Source organism: Suricata suricatta, chromosome 11, assembly GCF_006229205.1.
Source record: "Suricata suricatta isolate VVHF042 chromosome 11, meerkat_22Aug2017_6uvM2_HiC, whole genome shotgun sequence".
Lineage (NCBI taxonomy): Eukaryota > Metazoa > Chordata > Mammalia > Carnivora > Herpestidae > Suricata > Suricata suricatta.
Window position 1 is genome coordinate 67,180,577 of NC_043710.1, and position 27,188 is coordinate 67,207,764.

The 27,188-nt window shown below is 34.5% G+C and overlaps 1 protein-coding gene across 2 annotated transcripts in view; it reads left to right on the forward strand.

Annotated features, from left to right (window-relative positions):
• Positions 1–27,188, forward strand: part of TMEM135 (transmembrane protein 135) — a 231,882-nt gene that overhangs the window by 125,857 nt on the left and 78,837 nt on the right. For both annotated transcript variants that reach the window (XM_029957131.1, XM_029957132.1), the window contains exon 6: positions 24,561–24,607. In XM_029957131.1, coding sequence (XP_029812991.1) covers positions 24,561–24,607 — 47 coding nt within the window. The remainder of the gene's footprint in view (positions 1–24,560; positions 24,608–27,188) is intronic.

Consider the following 27,188-nt stretch of genomic DNA (forward strand, 5'->3'; position numbering starts at 1 on the left):
AATTAAAATAATTTTTGCTATTTTTTTAATGGCAAAAGTCAGAGACTCTGCCATTTGCATTCTTTGCATATCTGCTGCTGAAGGAAATGGTGGCTGTGAGCTTCTGAAGTAGAAATGAGAAGTTACGTGGATGGAAAAAAAATAGGTATGGAGATAAGTTTTAAGAAAAATGTAGAACATGGTCAAAATAGGGTTCTTTTAAGGAGTAAAGTGAAGTGGGATGGAGTAGTTTTAAGATTGTTTGATGGAATGGTGGCTGTGGATTTTCAGTAAGCAGTGAAGACCTATTGTAGATATTTGAGTAGGAATGGTATGAAAATGATGCATTAGGAAACACATGTCTGTCAATTTAGTATGGATTTGGAGAAGAGAATAATACTAACAAATAAGCTGGAAGGTGTTTCTAATTACCTAGATATCATGGGACAGCATAAATTAGTGTTAAAACTAACCCTGGGGAGGGATCAGAGGCTGTAGTAGGATGGAGTCATTGCCGTTTCTGTAGAGGGACGTAATTGAATATTACAATTTATGTGAAACTTTGATAATCTTTGAAAATCTGATATAGCAAGTGATGTTACAGCCAAGTTTTTTTTTAAAGTATAGTTAATTACTTAACATTTGTGATGCTAATGTCATAGGCCCTAGAGAGATACAGATGAATAGGATTTTTCCTATTTTTCAAACCTAAAAGTTGGCTGAACATAGTAATTTGTTAGATTTTGTTCATGCTGTGTCACTTCTTATGATAAGTCCATACCCCATACTCTGTCCCACACACTTTCTCAACACGCTGCTGATCAAAAGGATGGGGAATTGGAGAATGAGGAAAAATAGTGAGTGCCTTGGTGACTCTGTCTGTCCTCACAGAGGTAACCTCTTTGGCTGATAGGCTTGATAGGATGAACATGGGGATTTGCTTTCTTACTAATTGTAATAAATCTTCATTTTCCTTTTATCACTGAGCCTAACTGGTCACTTATGTTTGCACAAGTGCTTGTGAACTACTGTTCTAGGCATTTAAAGTGTAATTCATTTTGTAATACTTTTATTGAAACACAGCTTTGTAGTAACATTTCATAAAGTGAGGCATTGATATGCATCTGGTTTGAAAAGTCCATGCCCTGTTCCAGATTGTTGGCAAAACTTCAGGAACTGCATCTGAAAGTAATATGCAGTCATTTGTGTGAAATGTGATTCAGTATTCAATAATGCGAGTAATACATGTCTATATAGAGTGGATAAAAATTGAGAATTGTGAAAATTTGTTATAATTAACCTCAAATTACTCCAGGACTATAGAACGGCAAATGATGTTACATTTAACTCATGCAGGAGTTTTTAAATGTTACGCTCTTCTTTCTATCTCATGGTACAGATTGCTTCCATGATTGTTCAGAGATGAAGATTTATTAAATAAAATAGTATAAAAACATCTCACAATGAGGGCGAATTTTCTTAATGTATCCATAATGTAACCTGAAGTAGTGTTGCTAAGAAGGTGATCAGAAACATCTGTTAGGAATATTCACATTTAATGTTAGGTTAAGAATATTTATTACATATGTATAGTATAGTTAATCAGAATAAAAAGTTCAGTCTATACAAGTTTAATCTTAAAGGTATTTTGGCAGAATACTAATAGTGTCAAAGCTATCCTAGCAGGAAGCATTATTTTGGGGATTTAATGTTCACTTTCATTTATACACTGTTGTTGCCGTAGATGACTAAACTTGAAATTATCTTCATGCCTGGATTCTTTACTGTAATATGGTTTTGATTTTAGTATGTATGTTAGAACCTGTGTTCATCAGAATAGCCCACTTAAAGGTAAAGGTAATGAAAATTCTCTCTCCCTAGCCTGCTGTAATGTTGAAAATTATGAAGACATGCATTTTACCTGGGCAAGCTGTGATGAGACAGTATACCTACCGAAGTAGTAGCTAGCTACCACTCTTAGGGATTTTTCTGATTAAATGTACTGATGATTAGTACAGAACAGAATGCTAGGGTAATGGAACAAAGGATGAGGAAAGGGAAGCAGGAAACATTTTAGAAATTGTAGCTCAGATAGGTTTTATTTTGAAGCCTTGGACTATTTGTTTTGAGACATTGGAATCTTGGGACAGGCTCTGAAAACAGCACCAAGTTTTATGTTTTAAAATATTTTAAAATTTTATGTAAGGTGAAATTAATAATTCTGCTTTTGTATTGGCCTTGGAAGTTTTGCTGTGGTACTCTTACCGTAAGGCTCTTGTTCTCTGATTCCCTGTGATCTTTGCTTTGCCTGAATAGTTTCAGGAAAATTTCCAGGTGTCCCTTAGATCTCTCTTTGGGATTCAAAGACCACATGTTTCTAGTTTAATGATTTGTCATTAGGTAACATTGTTTACTTAATTAAAAGCATAAATTTTCCAAGCTGTAGTAGCAATAAACACCACCTTTCCTGAACCTCATCACCATGCCAGGTAATGTGCTAAATGCCTTACATATATTTATATATATTACTTCATTAAGTGCTCAAAATAGCTCAAAAGGTATGTATTCTTACACAATTTTTACAAATAGAACACTGAAGTTTAGTTAGGCTATCTCAGTTACCCAAGGTCACACACCATAAGGATTTCAGAACCTTAGTACTTTCTAGAATAACACACTGCCTCTTGGACTATGAAATTTTTAACAAAGTTGGATATTATAAATTCTTATAAATATTCTGTTTATTACCATCACATAATTATATGCTTTTCATATTTCTCTTTCATGGAAGATTTTAAAAGCAGAGCTGTCATTGCTGTTGCATGTTCTGTGTCCTTGGTCTTCTGTTTCTAGGTATCCTTTTGTCATGGACTTAGGGGGTTCCTCAGAGTAAAAAGTATATTGAAGAGAATTAGAAAGAAAACATAGAAAGTAAGGAGACCTTATAGAATTGAGGAGGCCACAAGAACCATTACAGAATGGTAACTTCAGTCATTCACTATCTTGAGTGGGTGTGCATTACCTTTTCTTTGTTCCTTTTAAAGTATATTTAAGTTGATTGGGAGATGAAATTTGGGAAGACAGGTAACTAAAGAGATCTGTTTTTAAACTGCTCTTTCCTACTGAGACTTTGTTTTTAAAGATTGCCAAGTATAAAGCTTTGAAATTCTCTTGAGATAGTATAGCAGATAGTAAATTGGTTAAGAGACGGCTCTTTGACTTCACAGCACGTTGATGAATTTTTCTGGTATTTTCTCATGTAAAATGGTCACAGTGATAAATACTCACGATTTAGTACAAGAACAAAATCAGATATTATACATCTGTCTATCCATGTATAGAGAATAAGACTTGATACATAGCAAACACCCAAAAACTAGTAGTGAATATTAATAGGTAGTATAATCTGCCTTTTATTTTATTTTTTAAATGTTTTTATTTTATTTTTGAGAGACAGAGAATGAGCAGGAGAAGAGCAGAGAGAGAAGGAGGCACAGAATCTGAAGCAGGCTCCCGGCTCTGAGCTGTCAGCACAAGCTTGATGTGGAGCTTGAACTCACAAACCTGGAGATCATGACCTGAGCCCAAGTCGGCTGCTTAACCGACTGAAGCTCCCAGGTTGCCCCATAATCTGCATTTTAAAAGCTATTGGTTTTTGAGCAAAACATATGAGACTTCTTTCAGTTTTGAACTGTTAAAAGAGAGTGAGACACAATAAAATTTATAAGAGTTTATTTGAGCAAACGAAACCTCTAGTTGGGCAACACCAAACTGAAAATGGGTGAGGGTGCTGCTGGGACAGGAGCTGGGAGAGGCTTTTTATAGAGAAGAAATGGAAGCAATGCAAGGAAATTATTTGATTGGTTATAGCTTAAGTGGTTGTTTTATTTGGGAAAGCCTAGTTTGTTGGTGGTTGTGATTGTTTGTTCTTAGGTTTCAATTTCTTTTTTTTTTTTTTTAATGTATGTTTATTTTGACAGAAACAGAGAGACAGAGAACGCACATGTGAGCCAGGGACCGCACACACACAAGCAGGAGAGGGGCAGATAGAGAGGATCCAAAGTAGGCTCCACATTGTCCTTACAGAGCTGGGTCACTGGGATCCATCTCAGGAACCATGACCTAATGACCCGAGCCAAAATCAAAAGTCCAGAGCTTAGCTGAGCCACCCAGGTGCCCCTTGATTTCTTAACCTTGAGACATTTACAGGAATTTATTCTAGTTTAGGTTTTGGCTTGCTAATGAAGGTTACCAAGGCATTAGAACCACTTCAATCTAAAGGTTTTCTTGTTTAATTACTTTAACACTACTCACTTTAGCTCTTCTGCATTTGTTTTTCTTGCCAGTAAATGGTAGTAACTGTGAATATCTCTTGCCCCAATTGTGAGAGCTACAAAACGGACGGTTTAAGGCAGAGATATGTAATTTCTCTAAGGAGTCAAAACAGTTCCTAGATCAGAATAGAATTTGCCTGAAATATAACTGAACATAACAATAATTCTAAAGGAGAACTTTATAAATTGTCCTTTGTGTGTTAGGTATATTTCTATTGATTTAATAGAAATGGTGGGTTTTTTTTGTTTTTTTAAGCTTGACACCAGTATGTATTTAAACCTCAATTAACTCATCTTGCTCTGATGCTTTGTTCACCAATAAATCTTCTGGTTATAATCTGGCTTCTTATAGAGCTTACATTTAGGGAAAGTACTAATGGATAAGCGCCTTAGAATGAATTGTTGCTTTGGCAGTTAAATTATATATTATAAATTTATAAACTACATTTTGGCTAGAGCTGTCTCTGTTAGCTTGATGAATGTCAGTAAGCATTTGTAAAATAGTCTCTTTGCATGCTAAGAAATCAGATTTCTATGTCTGCTGAGAGTCAAATTGGTGCCCTTGCTGTAGTGTTCCGTGAAAGGTATGCCACCAGTTTTGGTATATACAAACTTCTATTGGTGCTGCAACTATACAGTTCTGTTATGACATCATATGGCAGAACATTGACCCGAATAAATTGTGCAAAGTGACATAACCAGAGATATGTAGAGTGTGATGAGAATCCAGCACCAAAGAAAGATTTCTGGGCATTTGAGAAATTTGCCTCTAGAGTAAATGACAGAGTACAGTTGGAGGAGTATCCACTTATACTAGAGACCGTATAGAAGGGCAACTTTTAACTTTCCAAACTAGTAGGTATTATATCTGTTGTTCTCCTACTGGATCCTCAGCATGGTAGTATGTATTTAGTGAATTTTTGTGATGGATTGCGTGAGTAGAATGAATATTCAATCAGGGTTGCATAAGTGGTCAATTGTGGACATATAATACATAGAATACACTTCTTTTTAGAAAGACTACTTTGTTGAGGTATAATTGACACAAAAAACCACATATTTAATGTATGCAACTTGATGGGTTTACAGATTTGTACACACATATGAATTCATTGCCACAGTCAATGCCATAAGCCATTCTATCACATCCAAAAGTTTCTTCACACCTCTTATTTCTTTCTTTCTGTGTGTGTGTTTGTTTTGTTTTGCTTTGTTTTTGTACAACCTACTCTTTAATGACCTAATAAGATCATATTTTGGCTGATAACACACCTATTCTCTTAGAAATGGTGACTGAAAAAGATCCTATAGCTGTTTATTTTAGCAGGATACAGTTTGTGTAAGTGAACCGTTACTTCAGTCTTTCCTTCTCATAACATTACGTAATGATTTGATGTTGGAAAATAGAGGTTTTAGGTCCTTAAAATGAGACTGAAAATGAAGTCTTTTATAGAAACTGTGATATATTGCTCTAGTGTAGTAGTTTTGTAACCATTGTTGACTTTGGTGTTATTTGGAGTCCTAATTTCTTAATTCCACTGTGCTCTGAGAATATAAAAAGGTTCAGAACCTCTGTTCTAGACTGTTGTGAATTCTCATGTAACATAGCCCTGCTAAGGATCTGTGGGGCCACAAGGTATCTTATCTAGGTACATTGACAGTGAAGAATTGGTCTGTTTTCAAACTTCATTGCATTTAGTTGGATTGGTGCTTGGTATGTTCAAGTCTTATTCACCGAATACCTGGATTGGTAAATAACTTCTTGGTAGACTATGCTGTAGGTCATCATGTGAAGGAGAGTTTTCTTTAAGAAAAACATACTACCTATGTAGTTTGGACTCTGTAATACTTTTTTTTTCTTTTTCTTTTTTTTTTTTTTTGGTGTTTTCTTTAGACACTCTTTTATGAGGCAAAGAAAATAATAAAAATACAAAAATACATGTATGCTAGTAATTATAGTGTTTGCTTAATTAAATGGTCTTATTTTAGGTATTTAAAACATTTTCCCTTAATATTACATCACTATGGAATGTTATGGGAAGGAAAGACTGAAGCTATGGTTCACTTATGTAGTTTCTGCTGCTACAACAATTGAATGATTCTAAGATATTTTTCAGCCAACCTTTTGAATAGAGTATTGGCTAAAGATGTGTTAGCTGCCAAAATATGCATCTTTATGTGGTCATAAAAAGTATGTTCTAGGTTTTATATGTCTATAATTGATTTCCTGTTCAATACTGATGGAATATATAAGGAAATATAGGTGCTAAAGAATTTTATTCTGTAACTTATTAAAATTTCTATTATATATTTAAAACCAATAATTCATTGGTATTTAGTAATGCAAAAATCTAAATTTTCTATACATTTCGATTTATTAAAATATTTTATATCATACTAGATTATTAATACAACTTTTTTTCTAATTCTGTAATACTTATACATTTGAGACCTATCAAATCAGGGCTCTTTATTCTACACTAATGATCTGCAGATGACTATTAATTTTGAGCTTAGCTTACTTATTATTATCTATTGCTATACAGTGAACCCCCCCCAAACTTAGTGGCTTCAAAACAGCAGCAATGTTATTTGCTTATAATTCTGTACATCAGCAGTTTAGTCTGCTGAGCTTTGCTGGGCAGTTCTTCTGGATTCACACAACTCCAATCTTCTGGTGCCTTGACTGGGGGCGCTTCATGGTCTTAGATAATGTTGAACTAGTCATTCACTTTTCTGTCTTCCTGGTCTCTAACTCTCAGGTTGGTTAGCTTTGGCTTCTTTATGCAGTGATCTCAAGGTTTCAAGAGGTGATAATGGAGCCCAAGTTTGGGAGTCACATGGTGTTACTTCTGCCACACTCTTTTGGTGAAATCAAATCATAGGGCTAACCCAGGAAGGGAGGGAAACTTGTCTTTAACTCTAACTCTGACCAAGAGAGCAGCAGAGTCAAATCGCAAGGGGGCGTATATACAGAGATGGGAGAAATTTTGGTCAACTTTGCAAATAATGTATCATTCTTAACCAAATTCCTATATAGCTTTTGCTTTCATTATTATTTTTATGTCTTCATCTGGCATCTGGTCTCTTACCTTTTCCTCTTATACTGAATTTGCTATGTTTTTGAAACCACTCAACTGACTTTGCTCGAATGATGTGTAATGATGTGTCAACTAAGAAACAGATTTACTGTGAGTTAATTTACTACAAATCAAGTACATGTTAGTTGTGGCATGTCTCTCTCTCAGGCCCTGAACATTTTTTGTAAACTGTGTGCCAAGATAGTGTTTCCTAAGGTATTCTTCACATACTTGGAGAGTTTTGCAGAGCCTCTCAGGAACTATGATGTGCATGGTATGGGAGACAAAGCAGTACCTCAGAGCAACTCTACATTTATTTATTTTACTTATAGTTTTTACAGATTTGATACTATTTAAACAAAGAGTTTCTTTGTTTAAAAAACAAAACTGCCATTTTTAGGTAATTAAGCTTATTGACCAACTGAGTTTTGGAAATGTGAAGTTAATTATACAGGTAAAACACAAATAATTTAAGGCCTTATAAAAATACTTTTGCCTTAAGCCATTTCTAAAGTATATTTTCTAAATGGGGAAGTTGTATCCTTTAGTTTTTATCCGATACTTTAAAAACATATACTAGAAATTTGGCAATCTCAGATTCAGAACGCGCGCGCGCACAGACACACACACAAATTGTACAAAATTAAGGACTCATTTACATCTAAGGAAACAATGAATTTAGTAAAACAGCAAAATGACAAGTCTTACTTTGTTTAAGGAATATATATCATTTAGCCCACCAGTGAGGGCTTTATTTTTTAAAAGAATTTGAAATTCTATCTAGAGCTGAAAGATAGTCCAGTTTCTCTCTACCTCCATGGAATAACTTGGTGACTCCTTGACCATTGGGTGCCTAAAATACTGATTGAGATTGTTTAAGTGTCCCTTGTAGTTCTGACCTACAAAGGGATTAGGTGTAGAGGTTATCCTCTTTGAGACTGGTTTTATGGAAGATTCTTCTTTTTTTTTTTTTAAATGAACTAGAAATTACAAGCATAATTTAGAGAACATAGATTCCAGTGCAATGATGAGGAAGGATTTTCAAGTATAACTATCCAAAAGATGGATTTGGTTTCCTGGTAAAGTTGAGAGTTTTTCATTCTAGGAGATTTTTAAGCAAAAGCTATATAGTGACCTTTTATGGTCATCACAGAAGGGACTCTTGTAGCACAGAAGGGTTTAGGTTAGATAGTTCACAGAGTTTTGTCAGTGTTTAATATTATATGAGTGGTCCAAGTAAAAAACTCTGAAGACTTCCTCTAGGTCAGTGATTCCAGCTGGGGACAATTTGGTACATCCTCCAAGAGATACTTGGTAATGTTTGGACAAATTTTTGGTTGTCCTCACTGGTATTGGGGTGTGCCATTGTCATCTAGTGGGTTAAGGCTAGGGATGTTGCTAAACATCCACGGTGTGCAGGACAGCCTCCCACTTCACAATTCCTAACAACAAAGAATTGTCACTACCAAGAGTGAGAAACTCTGGGATTTGGTTCTAGGGATTTGGCAGAGTGAGTAATTTAGATGGTGGTCCATTTGATTTTTAGACTAGTCTGGGTCAGCTGATGCTGGCTTTGGGCAGAGGTGTGAAGTAGGAAACAGTTATTTTGAACAGCTTCTTGCCTGGCCTATCACATTGTCAATTCCATTGCTCATGATCTGGAAGGTCTGCCTCCGTACCATCCTTCTAGGCCTGTCATCTCTAATGACGCTCCGTCTCATCTAACATTGCTCCTTGGGCCCTGTTTCTTCAATCTGCTCTCTTACCTAGAAAGTAGAAAAATAAATATGTCTACTCATTGATTTAGTGTTCTTTCCTTAATTGGTAACAATGCTTGAATCTCTTTTTCTCCCCTATTGATTCATGGTGATTCTGCTGGCCAAGATGGTCAGGAATCTACTCACAGGGCTGTAAAATTTGCAGGCTGTCATTCACACAGATTATATGAATACTTTATTAAAGCAAGACAATGTGATTCTTGTCTACTGTATATTCAAAATGATTTAAATAAAAATTCGAAAAGACATTAGAAATATTTCATGCATTTTACATGAAACTAGTTAGGACTATCAACCCAGATTAAAATATCAATGAAAGCAGTTTGAGTACTGGAAATTATTAATAGTAAGAATGCTCTACAAACACGTGGATACAGATGACTTAACCTTTTTTTCACTAAAGAATTCACTGTTATTTATTTGTTTATTTATTTATTTAGAGTTCATGTGTATGTTGTGCATGTGGACATGGGAGAGGAACAGAGGGAGGGAGGGAGGGAAAGAGAGAGAGACAGAGAGAGAGAGAGAGAGAGAGAGAGAGAGAGAGAGAGAGAGAGAGAGAGAATGAGAATCTTAAGTAGGCTGCGCTTCCAGTGCAGAGCCCGATCTCACAACTGTGAGATTATGACCAAAGCTGAAATCAAAGTTGGATGCTTAACGGACTGAGTCACCTGGTATCCCTAGGAGATCACTTAATTTTTGAAGGTTAGCTGACCATCAGTTATTTACATATGTGTGCAGAAATGGAATCAGGCAGAAGTTTTGTGTTGAAACTTAATTTATATAAATAAAATGCTTTAGTTTGTAGTTTGGTGACTTAATTTCCAAAATGAAATACAAATGTCATCTTATTGGTAGAGATAATGGGAAAAGTTTTCTTCTAGTCATTCATACTATGCTCACTACCAAATACTGAGTATATTTAATTGAAGAATTTATTTTTTGCTAAGCTAGGTTTCAATATGTATAAACATCTTATTTTTAATGAAATTTTTGAAGCAGAGTAATTGCTGATATTTTAATGTTTAGGTTTCATTTAAAAACTGGTCACTGTACCCTTTTTCGTTTTTATAATAATGAAATCATGCTTCCACAAATGCCAATTTATACTTTGATTAAGATGAAGGAATGTACACTTAGGACAGCTCAGACACTGAGGCTGTGTATGCCAGGAACCACCTGCTTTCCTTAGGGGCCTTTTCTATTAAAATATTAATCAGACTATTTGTTGTTATAGACAGAATTGCCATGTGAAACTGTTGGCTTACATACATACATACCTCATTTTTGCTGTACCCTATACTTGATACACTGAGAAAGTTACATTTAGAAATGTTCTTCAGAACTTTGCAGCTTCTACTCCCAATATGTTTGGTTTATTGTTACTAATTAAATTTTGAAGACTGAGAACCCCATGTCGTCTCAGTTTCAAAGTGCTTTGAGTATTGCGGGACTTATTTTTCAGGATGTTAGTCTGTTTTACTTATAACCCTCATCCCAGCATGACAAGTCATGTACTGGATTATTCTGCTCTGCTGATACATTGCTTCTCCACCTCATTCTAATTTTGTGGCCAGAGGCAAAAATGGTGTTTAGACATGGTATTTTAAAAATATGCCAGGGATGTCTTTCTATATGCCTTTTTGTAGAATTTTATTTTGAAAAGGCTCTAACTTTGTAAACTGTAAGATACCTTTAAAAATAGCCACCTCAAATATCTGGGTTGGATAAGAGAAATAACTAAGTCTGTAATTTAAATGAATGGGTTTTATGTTCTTAACCATGAATCTATATCCCATATGTCTAATAATCTGCATTTTCAAGGTACTAGTTTGGAATATAACCTAGAGTAAGTATAAATTCACATTTTGGGTATTTTTAAATAAACATTAATGTGGATGTATTTATAATATAATGCAAGAGAAGTAAGTTATAACTTGAGCTATGCTAATTGCTACCAGAAAAGACTGAGAACATTAAGAATGCTATTGTGAGAAGGTTTAAGAAAACTTTTGTTCAATTCAAAATTGAGAAGAAAAAAAACCTTATTTTTCCTTTTATGACAATTTCTTTAGGAGTAGATGATTATGAACATAATTCAGGGATTAAAATACCATTTGCGGATCACATTCTTCATTCTGAAGACTCCTCATCCTTTTAGGTGGAAGCATTCTGAAAAAGCAAGTAAGGTGGGGAGAAAAAAACCAAGGTGGAGATTTCTCCAGGTATATAGTGTATTCAGGTTGGCCAGTACATTATTTTGAATTTATTTGGAAAGTTCAGGGAATACTCTCCTTTGCTAAGAAGAGATTTCTGAACAGTTGAATATAAAAGAACCTGTATACCTACCTATCTCTGTCTTTCCACAGACACATATACACACATGCATATATATCTACCCAATACTGATGTCAGCGTTGTAAGAGTAATGTACTTTTTAGGGGTGAAGAGTCTAATTGAACATTCACAGGTAATAGTGCCTAAAATTATGGTTTTGTCTTTTAGATAGATACTTCCTGCCTGCATATTAGGTCATATGGTCCAGATTCATCTTTGAGAGTGCCTATAACAGATTTCATACAAGGTCTTGACCACAAACAATAGAAATTTCCATGGTAGAAATAATGTCCACTCTATAAATTTTTTTAAAAATCATTTTGCAATCCGTAACTATTAGCTAATACTGGATGTAAACTTCATTTTACATTGTACTAGATTTTTATTTCTGTTTATTCTTAATTCATGTTTGCTCTTGTAACAAGACCAGATAAGCATTTAAGTTTCTTCCCATTGCTAGGCCTATTAAGTATTAAACAAAGTTGACTTAAACAGTATTGGTGACTTATTTTTATTCTTTAACCATTCTCTTTCCTATTAAACTGCTAAGATGCTTTTGTAGGTATTTTGAAAAAGTATACATTTCAATATCCTTGTGTCTCTCTTAGTGATAAACTAGGTACTGAATCTGTTTTGCTGATTGAGGAGGGGGAAATAAAACACAAAAAAATGAAGGTTTCTTAAAGTGAGTCACCCAGCATAACTGAGAGGCCTTGATCTATTGTGTTTCCTTGATGAAATAAGCATAGGAAGCTCAAAAAGAAAAATCTTCTGTGTGGATTCAGTTCAGAAGAGATGATTGAAAAGTCTTCCATAGTTCATCTGATTCAGAATTCAAGAACAAGCTATAACCCCTCTCTGCTTTTTTTTGGTAGAGATAATGCTCACTACTTTAAGACTTTTAAAATATTCATTAGGAAAAAACCCAAACAATATAAAACAGCCCATCAGTTCTGGACCTTTCCTGCCTGAAGAAGTGGTGCTTGGTGGGAACCTATGCAGAGAACAGTAAGCTGCTGGATAGACCTAGTGAGAACTAAGACAGATACGAGTAATGCCATGCCTAATCAAGGAAGGATATTTTCAAATGAATTCTGAAATGAGCATATGCCCAAAGAATGGACCTGGGGCTATTTGGGAAAACTAAATAACATTTTATTATACCAATGCATGAGTAAAATTATCCATATGCTGTGTTTAAAACAACAGTAAAGAAATTATATAGCCTATTCTTTATTGTTGATAGTCATTTTGTGGGGAATTATGTATTGGGATTGAGTTCATTCTCAGTGGACACCTAAAATATTTGGAACCCAGGTGGAAGGCAGCTATTGGCCTTTGGTCCAAGCACAGCTTTGTTTGATGAGGTAGTGAGTGCTGTCTTACTGGTTACCTTGGTTAGGATAATAATAACCCTCACTCTACTGGTCTCTCTTACCTTTATCAATTGTTAAAAATCTGGGGAGAGGAGAAAAATGGGTGATGGGTATTGAGGAGGGCACTTGTAAATGATGAATTACGGGAATCTACTCCCGAAGCAAAGACCACACTGTATATACTGTATGTTAGCTAACTTGACAATAAATTATATTTAAAAAATAATAATAAAATAAAAAATGATAAAAATCTGAATTGTATAGTGCTGTGTGCTATTTCTATGTAGCCCTGCTCTGACCTCTCTAAAGTAATCTGGGTGCTCTTATTTATTTATTTTTCTAATGTCTCTGAAGGAAAACAGAATATCACCCTAAGCCTGTTTCTTATTTGAGGTTAAGGGAAATACCCCCATTTGGATGAAAATAACTAACCTGCTACAAATTGTCTACTTATAATAATGAGGTTTCAGTTCGGTGACCTGTCTACTTTGCCCTGCTGAAAACACAATATTTTTTCAGCTTTAACTTTGCTCTGAGTCCATATAAAACCTTTTTTCTCCATGTGTTGAATGACATGTAAGCTTTTTTGTGTTGTTTGGTTTTTTTCTCAGTTGAAAAAGTAACATGTTTGGCAGCAGTAGGACAAAGAATGGTCCCTTACATAGCTGTGTAAACATGCTGGAAAACTGGCTCATGCCACTATTTTCTCATCTCACTTAATATATAAACGTGGAGGATTTTAAGTTTTGTTGTTTTAGTTTTTGATTGTAGTATTTAAATTACTTATTTTGGAAGTGAAAAAATAATACTCTTTAGATGTGTTTTTCTTTCTTAGAATATTTTAGACAAGTTTTGAGGATTATGGGATTTTCTTGTCATCTTTGCTTTTCTTAAATCTGGTTCATTATGCAAATACTTTCTTTTACACAGAGACTTACTATTTTATTTACTGTGCATGAAAATAAGAGATATTTTGCAATTAATTTGAATGAAATGTATAAAAGATGTACTGCTTTAATGAGGGTTTTAAAAGGAAACTTTGAGAGAAATCCATGACAGCTCATGGTTTTGGAATCACACCTGGTTTCTAAACCTGCCTCAATCCTGTAACTATCTATGTCTCTCTAAACCTCTTTTCTGAAATACGGGTAATAATCCCTACATCACAGGGAGATTACGTAAGGTGATACATGTCAAAGACTTAATCCAGCATGTAACATATTGCAAGCATTCAATAACATCAGCAATTAATGTTGTTAACACTGTTATTTTTTTAATGTTTACTTATTTTTGAGAGAGAGAGAGAGAGAGAGAGAGAGAGAGCGAGCGAGCATGAGTGTGGGAGGGGCAGAGAGAGGGAGACAGGATCTGAAGCAGCTCCAGGCTCCGAGCTGTCAGCACAGAGCCCAATGCGGGGCTTGAACTCAGGAACTGTGAGATCATGACCTCAGCTGTATGCGGATGCTCAACCGACTAAAGCACCCAGGTGCCCCTACACTATTATTTTAATTATTATTATATTGAACTCTAAAAAATTTCCCCTCATTTCATTATTTAAAAATGACAGACACTGGTTAAAAAATAATACATTGGAAGCATTAGGGGATTATTCAGTCATTCAATCAATGTTAATAAGAATAAAATATTTTCTGGAGGCAAAGGAGTATAATTGAAAGCCTTGAATTTGAAATCAGAATAGTCTTCAACCACTTAAATGTTCTGTAATTTTAGGTGAGTAATTTATCTTCTAAGCCCAATTGCCTCATCTTTAAAATGAGAGTGATAGAAACCTACCTTAAAGAGCTATTGTTAGGGTTAAAGGTCGACAGTATTTAAAAAATATCTTTTATAGTACCTGGCACTGTTATCAGTAGCAGCTTATTACCTGTTTTATTCCTCTGCTTTCTTCTTTTTCCATGTTCTCTGGCCCTTTTGATTGTCTTAAGTTATCTTTACTGACTTTCTATCTTTAAGCTCTTCCATGGTTTATTTAGGGTTTCTTTCCATACTTAGTTCTTTTCTTGTTTGTTTTGAATTGCATTTTTAATGACTTTTTTTCGATTTTATTTAATATTTATTTTTGAGAGAGAGAGAGACAGACAGACAGAGCATCTATAGGGGGAGGGGCTGAGAGAGAGGGAGGCACAGAATCTGAAGCAGGCTCCAGGTTTTGAGCTGTCAGCACAGTGCCCGATATGGGACTCAAACCCATGAACCTGTGACGTATGACACCTGAGCCAAAGTCGCACTCTTAACGGACTGAGCCCAGGCACCTTGAGCATTTTTAATGACCAGTGAATTGACCATATAATAGAGAAATGGGAAGGGGTGGGGAGAGAAAGCAGTTGAATATCTTGTTAACTTTTAAATGTCCAAACCTTACTTCCACTAAACTGTATTTCCTTTACTTGATTGTAATTGAGATGCAAATAAAATGTTGTGGGTATTAATGATAATATCTAATTGGTTTTTATAGCCCAGTTCTGAGAATATAATTTCAATGAGTATTTTGTTCATTGAATAAATTCATGTCTTGGCTTTTACTTGACCATTAAGTTTTTAAAAACTTTTAATAAGCACTGTTTCTACGTATAAACTTTTATCTGTAGTCCTAAATAGTAAATTGCTTAATGCTATTTGTTTTTTAAAAATCTGCTAGCAGAATTAGAATTTTGTTGTTATAAGGAATTAATTTGTAAGTTGTATTATTTTCTGTGTACTGAAATTTTTCATAGTTGTATACTTGAAAATTGTTTCATTTTTATGGAAAACAAAGTACAATTTACTCACCATAAAAACACAGGATATCACATAGGTGATACTTCCCAACTGCTCTCTAACCACTCTTGTTACAACTGAAAAATTTCAAGGTTACTGTGTTGGCTGACTCTGTTTGCTGACCTTGAAGGTATCAATTAAGAATAGTGAGCAGCGTAAGGAAGAGACTGGCCCCAAGTTTTTGACCTACTTTGTGTAATTTCCTACACTCCGCTCAGTTAGAACAAATACTTTAATTTGCTTAGTATATACATATATTCTGAGATTCTCTCATGACATATTAGCAACTGTTTGCTTTGAAATAACTTTGTTTTATGGTGAAAAAAATTGATATGGAATCATAGAATTTTGTAGTTATGAAGAATTCTAAAGTTTCATATAACTTCTTTTAAATATGAAAAAGGTTTAAAAAGTGGGAGTGATTTGGGATGCCTGGGTGGCTGAATCCATTTGAGTGCTGGACTCTTGATTTTGGCTCAGGTCACGATCCTGTGGTCATGGGATCAAAACCTGCCTGAGATTCTCTCTCTTCCTCTGGTCCTTTCCCCTGCACATGCATGTGTGCTCTCTCTGTCTAAAATTTTTAAAAAAAGATAAAAAAAAAATGGAAGTGATTTGATCAAGTTTATAGTCTTACTCTGGAGACCCAAAAACTTATTTCTCACCTCAAGTCTGGCATTTGTGGCTCTAAAATTCCCCATAAGGTATTTTATACTGTCTCTATATTTGTTTTATCAAGGAGGGACGTTTTTAAAAAATCACTCTAAAAGGGGATAGATTATAAAGATGGACCTTATATTAAAGGAGATTTTAATTATCTAAGATTTTTAAAAATTATAAAGCAATACATAGCTGTTTAACATGGGAATAGTGCTGTTTAAGATTAAACATTATCTAAAGCCAATCAGTATTATGATAAGCATACATTGTCTGTTCAAAATCAAAATATATGTATTGCAAATTATGATAACATTCATCCCATATGAGTGGTTTCTCCAAGAGGCCATGCGGTGGTCTGTGTTTGCAAATAAGTGCAAAGATGCTTCGAGTCTAAAGTTCAGCCTTTTAAAAAGTGTATGAATGGGAGTACTGTTTAGTTTTCTGAAAATGAATTCTTTAAGTGAAAATGAACATCATTATCAATAGGTTACATATAAAGAAATCTATCCGGGGCGCCTGGGTGGCTCTGTCAGTTAAGCGGCTGACTTCAGCTCAGGTCATTTCACAGTTCATATGTTCAAGCCCCGCATCAGGCTGTGTGCTGACAGCTCAGAGCCTGGAGCCTGCTTCTGATTCTGTGTCTCCCTCTCTCTCGGCTCCAACCCTGCTCACACTCTGTATCTCTCTCTCTCAAAAATAAATAAATGTTAAGAAAAAAAATTTATCCATGAATGGAATTAGGTGAAGCGAAGGCTTTGGCCATTGGTACTTTGTATTCCACATAAGTTCTGGTGCAGACATTAAGAAAGGTATGTACTTGGTCAAAAAAGCATTGCATAAATATTTTGAATAATTATAGCAGTAACATAATCAGATGTTTTGGTGAGTACTTCTTATAGGGTGAAGTGTAAATATTCTATCCAGGTGTATTATATTGGGATGATTTGTTAATGTGCCTACATTTTCGCTAGACTGACTCAGAAGGGCAACAGGTATTGAGTATTATGTAGTTTTGTTTCCCCAATATAGTGGCAATATAGCAAGTACTGAATAAATATATAAATGAGGGGGAGAACTTGTGGTTCTTTGTTCTTTTTCACTTCTAGACTGGATAAGTCACAAAGTGTTGGAAACACATAGACACCAGATCAATTTTTGTGAATGGGTGGGTTGGATACATGGCTAAAATATGAATAAAGTACACATGGGCAAGGGGAGGTTTGTTGCTTCTTTTCCAGAAACAGAAATGAAATTGCAGTATTTATTTGCATAATGGAAGAAGAAGGCTCAAGGGGGGGGGGGGGGACAGTGGGGGTAAAGGCGGACTTGATGGGTAATGATGGCCGGGCAGAAAAGGGTATCATTGTCTTTGGAAACACTCAAGAAGTGATGAGGGACAAAGAACATTTAATTGCCTGTGTTAAAGAAAAGCAGGAGAGCTCTGTGGTAGGAAGTAGTTAACTGCACCATCTGTTCAGGTCTCTAGTAGGCTCTAAAATGACTTCAGGATACGTGTTTTAACCACTTGGAGGCTTGATGGTAAAAACAGCTTTCTTTTCCAGGATATATTCACATTGGGCCATATTCACATTTTTAATATTTCTGGTTGTTTTTTGGATTTTAAAGTATTCATATATTGTGATACTGTTTCTTTGTTAGAGCCTTGAGAAGGGATAGTTTTCATAAAATTCCCCATGATATAGTGAGGAGACAGTTTTTTTGGAAGTTTTGTAAGCTCTATAGCAGGAAGCCCTGTCTTGTAAAACAATCACTTCCTAAAAAGGCATTCCAGAAAAAACAGTGTTTCAGCTGAACGAACTTTATTTTCACATTATTTGTTATACTTTATGTAGATTCTAGGCTTATAATGTTTTTTTGGCTTAGTACATTATGAAATTTTCTTCACTTGAGTACTTTTATCTAACCACTCCTATTCTTGGTACAAATAGATAATGATGAAATTCATTCTATATTTTTCTATAAATATATACAGTTTCAAAAAGTAAAAATGGTTTCTAACAGATCAACAATCCACAAATAGGCAAAGAATATGAAAAAGAGTTAAACCAAGTGACCGAAATCCAGAAAGGTTTATAAATCTGGGAGGCTTAGTTTCACTGATAGAAGAATGCAACCATAATAGGAGATATCTCCTCTTTCATCCTTGAGATTGGCAAGGATAAAACAGTTTGATAAAACAGTTTTTTTGGGTATAGGGAAATAGCTAGTGTAAGGAAGTAGGTACTTTCAGTGCCTACTGATTGATGGGAGTGCTATATGGAAACCAACTTGGTAATAAACTATATAAAAATAAAATATGCCAATATAAACAAACAAACAACAAATTAAAAAATGCTCACAGGCCTTAATTCAGTGAATTCACATCTAAGAATTTATCTTAAGAGATGTAAGTGCAACATGTTTATAAAATGTACTTTGGTATTGAGTATTTACAGGCTCCATCCACTCCAAAAATCTACTCATAGACTGTTTTTAGAAATGTCAGCATTTCCATATGGGTATGTGTAAAATTTAAAAGGAAAGGATAAAACATAATTTATTAGGTATTATCTCTGTACAAATATATGCACAGACAGGATATGAGAGATCTGGAATAGGAGGGAACTTTCTTTTCATTGTATTTTTGTTGTTTAGTTTGTAGTTTTGTTTTTATTGTTGCATATGCATTACTTTGTAAAAATGTAGTTTGAATATTTTTTGACATGTAATTTACATGCTATAAAATTTTGAAGTGTTAACTACGTGAGTTTTAGTATAGAGTTCTGCATGCAATAGAGTATAGAGTATTTAGTATAGAGTCCATACAATCTAATTTTAGAAACTTTTCATCACCCACCCAGAAGAAACTTTGTGCTGTTGGCAAACAGTCGCTGTCACCCCTCATTTCCCTGCTCTAGACATCCATTAACTCAACTTTCTGTAAATAGATTTGCCTATTCTGAAATTCATATAAATGGTATACGATATGCGGTCACTAGTTTCTTTCAGTTAAATAACGTTTTGAAGGTTCATCTATGTTGGCACATGCCCTATATTACTTACAAAATTTTTTTTAACGTTTATTTATTATTGAGAAACAGAGACAGAGCATGAGCGGGGGAGGGGCAGAGAGAGGAGACACAGAGCCCAAAGCAGGCTCCCGGCTCTGAGCTGTCAGCACAGAGCCCGTCGCGGGGCTTGAACCCACGAACCGCGAGATCATGACCTGAGTCGAAGTCAGATGCTTTACCGACTGAGCCACGCAGGTGTCCCAACTTTTTGAGTTGAAAAATGTTAAAAAATTAAAGTGAAAAAAGCAATTGCAAAATTCCTTATTCTTTGTAACTATATTGTGCAATGGTTGTGAAATGGAAGAGAATTACAGAGAAATTATTTGTTGTTAATAGTTATTATTTACTGAGCATATTTGATATACTAGTAACTCTTTTAGGCTTTACGCATGTTATTTCATTTAATCCTTACAAATATATAATAGATGATATTGTATTGTTTCTACAAACGAGTAAAGTAAGTGGTAGGACTATAAATTTTGTGTTGATTCAGACATAAAAATGTAAACTATAAAAATAGGTGTAGGCAGATGTGTACTTTACAACCAAAGTTAGAATATTTTAAGTGCTACATAACATACCACAATTCACAGTGAAAATACCATTCACTAGCCAGGCGTGTCTAATAGAATTTTTTGCAGTAATGGAAATATTCTGTAGCTATTCTATTATAGTATCCACAGCCACATGTGGCTGTTGATTCCATGAAATATGACTAGTGTGAATGGGGGACTGAATTTTAATATTATTTAATTGTAAATAATTTAAATTTAAAGAACCATACTCTGCTTCTATCCTTGATGTAATAACAGTTATGAGTTGATCCAGGTAACCCTTTCTCTTAAAGCTGCAACAACCAAATTGCAGCACATGAACAAACACATGGAGGAGTGATCTCAGGATCCTGGACATCAGACAGTGAAGGGCAGAGGGCCCTCAGAGCTGGGAAACCAATGAGAACTCTAGCTTACAGCTTGCAAGTTTCCAGGCTTGGATTAAAGAAGAGGCATTCAGACAAAATCCAGGACTTTATGAGTTGAAGAAACAGAGTAGAGAGTGAAAGGGAACAATGTTGGATAGAATTCACAGAACAGAAGACCAGAGAGAAAAGTGCTCAGCTGCTTACTGGCTAGGGCCTGTACCTGAGGGAAATGCCCTAGGCCAAGGAAAGAACAACCCGAAAGGATTCAAGGTCCTTACTCGATTGCTTGGCATTCGGATAGCAGCAGGAATGGTGTCTGTTTCTACTAGCCAGACTGGAACATCTCAAGATTCTTGTGGCATTGGGTAAAGTACACAGAAGCGACTTATCTCAGTAATGGAGAGTAACCAGCTCTAAATTGAACACTACTCCACTCCCTCCTAAAATATCTTAAGATCAAATCCTTAAATGATCAAACTGTTTCCAAATAACTGTGTCCCAGAACAACGCTCAAGAAGATTTATGGGAATACAAAAATATCAGCACTCACCAAGGTAAAATTCAGAATGTCTGATAGCCAATCAGGATTACTGTATCTGTACTGACAATATGGAGCCTCTTTGGGATTCTCTCTTTTCCTCCCTCCCCACCCCCCTGCAAATAAATAAATAGATAAGTACATTAAAAGAAGTATTCTGAATAAACAGAAATGAATAACCAGCCTCTCAAAATTACAAGGTACATATACAGTACATAATTTTGGCATTATATACTGATATTAAAAAAGAAAAAATTTAGATCAATGGCCTAAATTTCTATCTTTAAGAATATAAGAAAACAAAAGCAAATGAAATCTAAGGCAAACAGAAAAAGGTACTAATAAAGATCAAACTGAAATCACTGAAATAGAAACAGAAAAACAACAGAGAAAATTAATTAAACCAAAAGTTTCTTCTTTGATAAAACCAATGTAGTTAGTATATCTGTACCTAGACTGATCAAGAAAATAAGATAAAAACTACTAATATTGAGAATGGGAGAGGTGACTATAGATTCTGTAGATATGAAGATGATAATGAGGGAATGCGGTTAAGAACTTTTTGGATGTGATAGATGTGTTTGTTATCTTGATAATGAGGATGATTTTATAGGTATATATACCTGTATCAAGACATACCAAATCATGTACTTTACATATGTTAATTTTACTTCAATAAAGCTATTAAAAATCTAACTAGCCAAAAGTGATCAATAGCTGCCAGTTTGGACTGTGGAGCAGTCAGTATCTATCTGTAAGCTCCTTGAGGGTCTGAATTGTATTTAAATATTCTCTGTATAGAGCATCCATAGAGTAACTCATTTGACCAATATTTGTTTAACGAAGGAAGTGCGAGATACAGCTATTGGGGTAAGCATGGATGTATCACTTTTCTTCTCAGGGTATTAGTTTCTTGATATGAAAAAACATAGGGGTTTATCTGAGTTCCTTTCACCTTCAAATTCTGAAATTTGAAAAACAGAAAATATTCTTCCTTACTTAACTGCAGATTTAAATTTATTTGGAAAAGCATCTTTTGAAGACTGTATTTAATAAATTAGCACAATTACTTTAAAAATTTTTGAAAACACTGTGTTGTTAAAAATTAAATCTTTTCTTCAGCACCTTTAATTAACACAATACTGAACACCTTTCATAATAAATATCAGGATCTTTCCAATGGTTCTTTTGGTACAGTCCCCTCATTATTCCTCATCCCCTCTGAGTCTCAGCTTCCTTGACCATTTCATATAAAACCACAGCCCTATTCTCCTGCACTTTATTGCCTTATCCTGCTTTGTTTTTTTTCCCCCAAACTGCTATTACTATCTAACATAGTGTTTTCTTTTAATATCTTCTTTCACCTGACTAAAAGATAACTTTCTTTTAGCAAGGACTAAGCAAGGACTTTGCCCGTTTTGGATACTATTGTAGGTTCTAGAACAGTGCCTGAAACATAGTAGGCATTCAGTAACTGTCTATTAAATGATTTCATCTACTGTACATTAGTATCTATTGATACCCTTTACATTTAGATCCCTCCCCAGCTTGTACAGATTTTCATGTCCTGAATCTCTACTGTATAAAAAAGTGAACTCCAATTCTCACTTTACAGACAAGAGATATAAGTCCTAGGAAAATTATATAAGGCATTGAAAATCACATACAACTAGATTCAAGCCCAGCTCTTCTATATTCCAGAGTTTGAGATCTTAAACATTGTACTTTCCCCCATTTTTATGTGTTATTCCGCAAAGATAGATGTTAGTTTTCCTTGAGCATTGATAGGTGTAGAATATTAGGATAGAGCATAGCAACATTTTGAGAGAAAGAGACTAAGGAAATTTTCCTTAGAGAAAGGTAGAGGGCATGGAAAAGATTGATGGAACACTTTTAGAGAGGTTTGTAAGTAGGTCTGCAAGAGGGGGAGGGGAATGACTAATTCACGGAAAGAATGAAACCTTGAACATCTGGGAAGTAAGGCTTTGCCCAAAGGGTATAGAATGATAGGGACCTAAAAGTTGAGTTTCATGATCTGAGTCATTGGCAAATTATAGCCAGTACACAGACTCCCTTGGACTTTAATTTTTAATTTGTTAATCAATAATTGAAAGTTATTCCATATACTTTATGTTTACAAAAACAGTGATAATGAACCTTACACATCATTGATAGGGTATTTTTTTAAAGGCAGAGGAAAGGAAGGAGAGAGGACAGAAGATTTTGTGTGTGTTTATTAGAATGAGATTTTATATACTTTATATAGAGAAGGAGATTTTATGTGTTTCCTATATCATAGTAGAAATATTTGTTTTGTAGTAATTGATACCTATTTTCTTTTGGGTCTTGGGTTTATAGATTTCTAAGCCATTCAGGTTATGCTTAAAATTCTTACCTTAAGCCAAGGTAGCAAACCTGTCAAACTTTACTGTAATAGCAAAACTACTCTACGGAAGTACCAAAACATTATTTTGCCCTATATTTATTTTTGTTGTACTTACTGGTAAGCCTTTTACAGTTAAAGATTGCTCATTTGTCATTTGTCTCTGATGTAAGGCCATTGACAATCATGTTTCAATTTATACTGTTGTTAACATAACACATTTTACAACTTGTTTTTCAGTGATTTAAAACACCTTATGGAGATCCACTTTGTTGGCATAACTAAGCTTTTGGTCAGGACTTGGATTCTGGATTCTTTCCATATCCACCTTATTATAGTGTGTTTGGTGTGATGTGTTGGAGAAGAGCTTTTTAAATTTATATTTGGATGCCTGCTTTTGGAGGAATTTTGGTTTATAGCTAGTCTGTATTCCACAAAGGATGATTATATTTTTAGGAGTTTTTCTTACTGATAAGAATTGGTTGACAACTGAATTGTATTTTACATTTGAAAAATATCTCATCATCTTGGTATAATAGTTAATAAGCTTTATGCTTTATTTGCTGACTTCATTATATAAATGAACAAATGTCTTTGTTCTTAAGTTACTTATGCTTCTTCAGGCATTCTTAGAGATAATGTTAAAAATTCACCATTCCTCTTGAACCATGTTGCCCTTCTACCCAGTCCATATACACATATACATGTTGTAATATGTATACACATATTGTATAATATGCATGATTATATAATTTTGTGTGTGTGTGTATGAGCAGACTCATTATTACCTTAATATGGCTTATTTAAAAGGAAATGTGATACGTACATGACTAGTTTTGCACATCTTTAAGTTGTTTCAGGCACAAGATTTAATAGTGGATATTTTCCCTTCATAACACACAAATGATGCAATGACATGGATGGAGCTAGAATATTATGCTAAGTGAAATAAGTCAGTAAGAGAAAGACAAATACCATATAATTTTACTCACATGTGGAATTTAAGAAACAAAACAAAAGAAAACAAATGGGTAAAGGAAAAAAAGAGAGAGGGAGACAAATCAAGAAACAGATTCTTAACTAGAGAGAACAAACTGATGGTTACCAGAGGGGAAGTGAGTGGGGGGATGGTTGCATAGGAGATGTGGAATAAGGAGGACACTTGTGATGAGCACCGGGTTGTATGGAAGTGTTGGATTGCTATATTGTATACCTGAAATTAATATTAACACTTTATGCTAACTATACTGGAATTAAAATTTGAAAAAACACACAGATGATGTCAGTGTTCTTTTGCAAGTAATGTATTTTCTCCTTGTTGTAGGTCCTTTTGTTCTGCATCACAGCTGCCATGTACATGTTCTTTTTCAGGTATGTCCTGTTATACCTATTTATCTTAATAGAAAGAATAGTGTTCCTTTGTAGTTTTTCGAATCAGCCATCTACCTAAGGTTGTTTCCTAAATAATTGTTTCTCACAAGTGGCATGAGTTGTATTTGTTTTTGTTTTTGTTTTCATCCTTCTAGAGTAGTTAGAGATGAATCATTGCTTCTTAGTAAATAGAGAAAGGGAAGGAAGATTTGTATTTTGTGGGTTTTTTTCACATTCTACTTACAGGTTCATCTTGGAAAGCTGAATATGTAAATTAATAGTCTCAACTTCTGACAAGTGAATTCTTGTTTTTTCTGGACCTGATTTTAGATATTCTTCATTCTTCTTTTAAAACAGTCAGAATTTTAGATTTAAATGAGCGAAAGTGATGGTAGAGGTTAATCTAAATCTTCTATGGGGATAACCTAGTGCGTTGAACTTGTCCGTAATGTAAGAGTTATATTTACCATTGACACTGAAACTGTGAGGTCTGTAGAGGAGGGTTAGGATAGCTTAAGATTTCAAGGCCAATAAGAAGGATACCATCACTGTATAACCATAGCAGTACAGGAATGGGATTTTTTTACTGGGAAGAGTCGACCTTTGTTGTCAGTGATAGTAATTCCTATTTATTTCACTCTTACTACACTAATTTGAATAGACTTTTTCTTGTTTTTTCTGGATATAGGCAGAATTCATTCAAAGCAGGAAAGGACCAAACTTTTAAAATTAAAATTTTATTTCATTGACAAAGGCAGTTACATATTTTAATAAGATATATTTGGTAGATACCTTAATTTTTTCCTTTCTACCTAAATAAGACAATTCAACCATACCAAAATTTTAAAACAATTAATCTCCTGCCAGAACTCCCTAATAAATATTTGATAAACACAGTGATATGATTTTAACTTATTATTACTTTATCAGATATTTTACATGCACATATGAAGTGATACTGCTCCTGTTACTCTTCTAAAGGGACAGCCAGGCCCTCACAAGGGGAAAAACAGATCAAATCGCAGGATAGGGAGGAACCTGATTTGTAAAGGATTGGTAATGATTGCATTGTATTTTTTCTTGGTTTTTAGTGTCTGAAAACTCATTGTAGCTCTCCAGGGGTCTTTGTGAAATTGTTTGAACTACTAGGAGTGAGGTAGAGAAGTTAAGGACAATGACTATATCATTGCAGCAATTTCCTAAAACTTCATGTTGTATTCAGATATAATAGTAGGACAATATTGCAAAAAGTTCACCTGGTTGATTGTGTCTGTCTAGTCTGAAGATAGAGTATACCTAGTGGGGAAAATGTAAAAAAGCCGAAAACTTACAACCCTCTTTTGTTGACATGCACGGGAGGAAAGTACAATATCAAGTAAATTTTCCTTTTGTGAAAATTCCTAGAAGAAGAGATAGTTAAGTTCAGTAATTCTTCCCAGTATGACACTTAAAGATAGCATATTTGATCATCTTTAGCATTTCTTAGTCATCCATTTTGAGTTGTGTATTGAAGATAGTGATAATACCCAAGTTTTATCATGGTCCTAGGAAATCATGCTTTGAAAACTGCTGCCATCAATGTAGTATTTTTGGTGTAGAAAGAATCAACCCTATAAATATGTATTTTGGTGTAGAGCTATGAAACCTTTTCCTGTTTCAGTCACAAAGTCTAGGTTAAAAACAACAATTTAAAATACTTTCCAGAAGGCTCAATACAAGGTTTTAGCGCCAAGATAAACATTTTCCGTTTTCTGAGGAAAGGGGTTGTTTTCTCCTAAAAGAAGCACTATCACCAAATTCCTAGTGTTCTTGGCAGAAGTTAGTTTGAATAACTCAACAAAAGAGGTTTGGCAGATGGTAAAATGAGACCATTTATAAAGTACTACAATCAAACAAAACACTGCTACATGTTTGGCTGAACTCAGGCGTGTGTTTGGAATGAACAAACAATATTGTCCATAGGAGTTAGTGGGTCTAATTGCATTAGAATATCTGTTCTTAAAATTCAGGTTTATGATATGGATATTTGAGGTCACATTGTTTCCTTTTATTAACAACTTTTAATTTTGCTTGTATAAAATTAGATAAATAAGTATCAAATGATATTGTCCCTTGGCCCCCATTTATAGTACTTCCTTTGGAAAAGAGAGGGAAACATTTTGTGTTAGAAATTAATCAACTTGTCTTTTTATCCTTGCTTATAAATGTGAAAAAGGGAAATAGAAATAGATTTTCTCTCAATAGAGAGAAAGATGTGCCAATTTTATTTATTTAGAGAAGGAACTTGAAGAAGTAGTTCCATAGTATTTTCTAAAACTGACATGTAGGATGTGATGGTTATAGTATGAATTTACTTAAGAAACAACCCAGTGTTCATGGTATTGAAATTATGGCTATTAAAATGTGTAATGAAAGTATCTTACTTTTAAATACCTCTTTTGGTTTTATTTAAGAGGTAGTTTTTTTTTTTTTCCACGTGCTTTTCCTCATACATGGCAATCTTGATTTTCAATCTGTATACTAGAAATAAGGCTTACATTCAAATGGAATCCTGAGAAAACTTTGGAGGCTTGGGTTGAGG